The 5879-nt window shown below is 25.6% G+C and overlaps 1 protein-coding gene across 1 annotated transcript; it reads left to right on the top strand.

Moving 5' to 3' along the window:
- The first annotated feature begins 811 nt into the window (after window positions 1–811).
- On the top strand, window positions 812–3880 carry LOC130982329 (cytochrome P450 82A3-like). The gene is made up of 2 exons (XM_057906297.1): window positions 812–1883; window positions 3152–3880. Exons 1-2 carry the CDS (start codon window positions 900–902, stop codon window positions 3779–3781), a joined length of 1614 nt encoding a protein of 537 aa, XP_057762280.1. The 5' UTR covers window positions 812–899; the 3' UTR covers window positions 3782–3880.
- The last annotated feature ends 1999 nt before the right edge of the window (window positions 3881–5879 follow it).

Raw genomic sequence — 5879 nt, forward strand, 5'->3', positions numbered from 1 at the left:
CGATTCGTATGTAGTCCTAATTTTATGTTTAATGTATGATAAATTATGAAATATTCTAAAATTATTGTTTTTTTTTAAATAAGAACTACTAAAAATTTAATTACAAATGTTAATTTTTAAATAATAGTACCTAGCTGAAAATTTAGTAAAGAGAATTGGTATAGAATTATTAGAATTTATTATTTTTTGTCATTAATTAATCATCAATATTTAAAAATATGAACTAAAGTATATTATTAGATTATTAAACTAACAAAATTGAATTAATGATTAAAAATTTTGAAATGAGGAATGCTAGGGCCAGCAATTTTGGTGTTTTATAATCATCAATTGGCCATCAATAGTATTTTTAATGGTGTGAGATTACATCTAATGGTAGAAGATCACTCACTTTTGTTTTGATGGTTAAGTACTAGTCAGAAAACACAAAAATTGCTGGTTCCTAAATTTTTTTTTTTGAAAAAAAATTATAAATTCTGATAATGTTCTAACATTTTTTTCTAAGGTTAAGAGTGAAACTCAAGTCTAAGACCTCTAAATGAAATTAAAAGATGATGTGATTTGAGTTATAACTTATTACCCTAATATTTTTCTTTATTAAATTATAAGAACGGGCAAATTAAAAAAACTATACATAATTACAAATACAATACACATGTTAGTCACAAAAAAATACAATACACATGTTTAAAATATCTGGAGGTCCCACGATGTCGTTTTGCTCTTTTGCTATAATTGATTTGGTGTATGCAGTATGCTTTATATGCTCGCCTTCTCTACTTAAACAAATCAGGAAAATTAAAGCATTAAGCTAATTAACTCATCATTTATCCAAATCAAACTCATCTCTATCTCTTCATTTTGCAATTCCACAAACAGATTCTTGAGCAGAAAAATCAATGGATCCAATTCTAACTTATCCAAACACCACCTCAATTACCGGAATAACAATCCTTTCTCTTGTTATTACCATCTTATTCTATTTATTAATGTATCGTCCATTCAAAGCTGGCAATAAACATAGAGAACCTCCAATGGTGGCTGGTGCATGGCCTATACTGGGTCACCTTCCACTCTTCCATGGCTCACGTTCACAGCCACTCCACATTACTTTGGGCGCCATGGCTGACAAATATGGACCCCTTTTCACCGTGAAGCTTGGTTCCAAAAAGATTGTAGTACTAAGCAACTCAGCAATGGCGAAAGAATGCTTCACAAAGAATGATGCAATTGTTGCTTCTCGTCCCAATCTTGTCTCATTCGAAAACCTTGGCTACAATGGAGCCATGATTGGTTTCACGCCGTACGGTCCATATTGGCGTGAACTCCGCAAGTTTTCAAACTTAGAGCTTCTCTCGAATCGCCGCATAGAGCTGCTAAGCCATGTTCGAGTCTCGGAAGTTCGAGCTTCAACAAAAGATCTCTTAAGTCTTTGGTCCACTCAGAAGAATGAATCTGGATACGTGTTGGTGGACGTAAAGCAATGGTTTGCAGAGTTGACATTCAACATGGTTCTTAGAATGGTTGCGGGGAAGACATTCTTTGGAGCTGTAGATTCAGAAAGTGAGGATAAAGCGAATAAGTGTTTGAAGACTATTAGGGAGATGATGCGTCTTATGGGGATGTTTACTGTGGGAGATGCTATTCCTTCATTAAGGTGGCTTGATTTGGGGGGCCATGAGAAGGCCATGAAAGAAACTGCTAAACAACTCGATGAGATTTTGAGTGGATGGTTGGATGAGCATCGCAAAAACATGGATTTCTTAGATGAAAAGGGTTCAAGTGAAGAGCCACGTGATTTCATTGATGTCATGCTTTCGGTCTTTTCTCATACCAACATTCATGAGTTTGATGCTGACACCATATATAAAGCCACAATATTGGTATGTATCTATTTAGAATTTGTTACTTGTTCTTATTATTCTATTTTTTTAGCCAGCACTGAGCTAATAATAATTTATATTTATATATACAAAAATTTTATATACAAAAAAATATAATTAATATTCATATTTATTAAAATTTATACACATAAATTAATATAATTTAAATTCATAATTTTTAAAATTTATATACATAAATTAATAAAATTTATTTATTAAACTACTATTATTGGCTCAAAAGTTTTTTTTTTCAATAGTTAAATCATATTTCACACTGGGAGTAGAGAATTATACACTTAATACTTATCTAATCTTTTCTTCTTTTTCCTTTTGTTTTCCTTTTCTTAATTTTTTAATTTTTATTTTTTTCCACCTATAATAAGCCAACTTGTTCTCAGTTGCTATTGTATTGTGTGCTCATTCCTTTCTTATCGTATGTTAGAATTTAAAACACAAATTAATAAAATTCTGTGGCTTCCTAAATAATATAGTAGTAAGTATAATGAGTTGACCGAATACATGAAAAATAAAGAGTAAAAAAAAAGTTTCATGTATATATATAAAGTGATATATACTATAATATTACAATGGCTTTAGATGTTAAAATTAAAATAATATTTTTTATATTATTTTATAATGCTTTTTAATATAAAAATAAAATAAAAAATATTATCAAAATATAAATAAAAATGACCTTAATTTTAACATACAGAACATTTTAAATGTTACTAAATTATATAGTTAACCACCGTAATAATAGTCATAATACACTCTTTCATATAATGATATAGGATTGTATTATATGTACACTAAAATCAACTATTAAAATTAGCTATTAATATATAATATATATTAGAATATAAATACATATTAAAAATAAATTAAACTATATATATATATATATATATTTATACATAGATATATTGATGACTGATTTTAATAGCTAATTTTAATATAACAATAACAATTTTGAATGATATAACATTGTGGTACTGGTAATTAATATTTTCAGTGAAAAATATATTTTTTTCTGGCAACAATTAGTTGAGCTTTCTATTTCTTCTTTGCATGTTTTAAAGCTTTAATTTGATTTTCATTCAAAACATATATGCATACTTAATACTTTCCTTTGTTGTTGTTGTTGTTGTTTCTTCAAAAGAAAACTGATCTCCTTAATGTATGTGATCTACTATTTTCTTGCAAGATTGATCCTCCTTAAATGTGTATAGCATTTTTGTCATGAAACTCGTACTATTTTAATGTCGCAGACAATGATAGTTGGGGGAAATGACACCACCACAGTTTCTCTTACATGGGCCATGTGTTTGCTATTGAAAAATCCTCACGTGTTGGAAAAGGCAAAACAAGAACTTGATGAGAAAATAGGGAAAGATAGATGCATAGTTGAGTCAGATATAAATAAATTAGTATATCTTCAAGCTATAGTCAAGGAAACATTAAGATTGTATCCAGCAGCTCCTCTAGCAGCACCTCATGAATTCACAGAAGATTGCAACTTAGGTGGATATCACATCAAAAAGGGAACTCAGCTAATTACAAATATTTGGAAAATCAATACCGATCCTTATATTTGGTCAGATCACTTGGACTTCAAGCCAGAAAAATTCCTCACAACCCACAAAGATATCGACGTTAAAGGCCATCACTTTGAATTGTTACCGTTTGGAGGTGGTAGACGTATTTGTCCCGGAATTTCATTTGGCCTTAAAATGCTTCACTTTGTTTTGGCGAGCTTTTTGCATTCCTTTGAAATATTGAACCCACCTATTGAATTTGTTGATATGAGTGCAACTCTTGGATTGGTCATTGCTAAAACTACTCCACTTAAGATCATGGTTAAACCACGTTTATCTCCCAACTGTTATGTAAACATGTAATTAACACTAGCGTTAGTTGTGTGCTTTCGTGTATTGTCACTTTGTTAAGTCCTATACTTGTCCATCTATCGCTGCTTAAACATAAAGTTATAAAATCAAATGATGGTGATTTCGTGATGTAGATGATCCAAATGTCGTTTACTTTTAGTAATTAACAAGTATAATTATCCGTACGTGATAAAATTAAAATTATAATTTTAAATTATTTTTTTTAAATTAATTTAAATTATAATAATTTTATTAATAAAAAAGTAACATGTTATATATTATTTGTTTATTTTTTTTAATCTAGTATTAATTGGATTAACTCTAAAATAATTATTAATCAGTTTTAATAATTTTTTTTAATAAATCACACATATATACTGAATGTGATCAAATAATATAGTAATAGTTAAATTCACCAACAAATATATTGGCTATTATCACACTATAAAATAAATTAAATATAAAAGCTAATAGCATTTATAAATCTATAAAATCGTATTGTCTTTGATTCGTGTAAGGGTTTACTTATCAAATAAACTTAAAATATAAACCAAAAATATTTATAAAATGGACCTAGCATCACTTAAAAGAATCATGAAAAATAATCAACTTATCTTATCATCTATGAAAATCATTTCTTTGTAAGTCGTCTTGTTCTTGTCAAATTTGAATGGGACTTTCCATAACCTTATAATTATTGCCTTTATTTTCCAAACTTTTTTATTACATAATCTACCATAGGTAACACTGTTGATAGAATCGCAGTTAGTAGCCCTTAGGTATGAAAAATAATAAACAGAAGAAGATTTATATATGAGGTACAAATTTTCTAGATGATAAATAATTGTAATAATTCACTATTACTCCTTATATATATATATATATACACACACACACACAAATTATATACAGTAATAATTAGCAAATATTTTCAATGGAGATACTTGCTACAATTAGGTGAAATTTATGTCATTATATTTTATTAATCTTTATGATTAATTCAATAGAGACACTTACTCAATATATATGTTATCTATATTAATTATATGCCAATAATTTTAGAAAAGAGCTAAAAGAGGAGATATATAAATATATATAATATTATTGCTATATAGGAAATATACATAAATTGTTACATTTTTTTATTATATTATACAACTTAAAATTATAGTATCATGTTATTATTAATTCTAGATACTTGCTATAATTATATCAAATTTAATTATGCCTCTAAATAAATAAAATAGATAATATTCAATATTATTTTTTTATATTCAATATTTACTGTAAATATAAAAAGTAAAATAATTAATGAAAAATATGAGCAAAAAATAAAATATATTAATTAAAATTCAATTTGTTATCTAACTAATCTTGTGTCCAAACGATATAACTTTACGAAAATATTATGAATCAAACCATTTTTATTCTAAAAAAAATTATATGTAGCCTTTAGTATTACAAAAATAATTATAAGAATTAATTATTGATATTGATATTAATCACAATTGATTATTGATACTCTAATTTTTTTTAAATATATTTTATTTTTTTAAAATATAATGCATGTACCGTGTAAACCTTTATTATTATTATTATTATTATTATTATTATTATTATTATTATTATTATTATTATTATTATTATCCACTAATTAATATCAAATTAAATGAGTCACTATTAATATGTGCATCAACTATCTTCTAATAAAATTATTACACTTGAATGAGAATTAGAATTATATCAATTGATATAATTAGAATGATTAAAAATATCAATGGTTGATAAGAAGTTTAATAACGCATTGAATATTAATTTCATATAATTGTAATGAAAATATTTTCTTAAATTAATATAATCATACATTATTCATGAATTAATTGTAATATAATTAGAATAAGTTTATTTGAGAGAAAAAAAAGTTCATATGTAATTTCTAAAAATTATAATAATTTTTTTATTTATGTATACGTATATAATAATTTTGTTAAATAATTATATATATATATATATATATATATATATATATATATATATATATTACTAGTTTTTTTAATATATATACATATACATAAATAATTCTATACATATACATAAATAAAAAATATAT

This window comes from Arachis stenosperma, chromosome 5 (genome assembly GCF_014773155.1).
Source record: "Arachis stenosperma cultivar V10309 chromosome 5, arast.V10309.gnm1.PFL2, whole genome shotgun sequence".
NCBI lineage: Eukaryota > Viridiplantae > Streptophyta > Magnoliopsida > Fabales > Fabaceae > Arachis > Arachis stenosperma.

Bases quoted from the DNA above. Each gene is read 5' to 3' on its own strand.
- LOC130982329 (XM_057906297.1), top strand. From the start codon at position 900: ATGGATCCAATTCTAACTTATCCAAACACCACCTCAATTACCGGAATA. The intron at 1,884-3,151 runs GTATGTATCTAT...TTAATGTCGCAG, and splicing joins TATATAAAGCCACAATATTG to ACAATGATAGTTGGGGGAAA.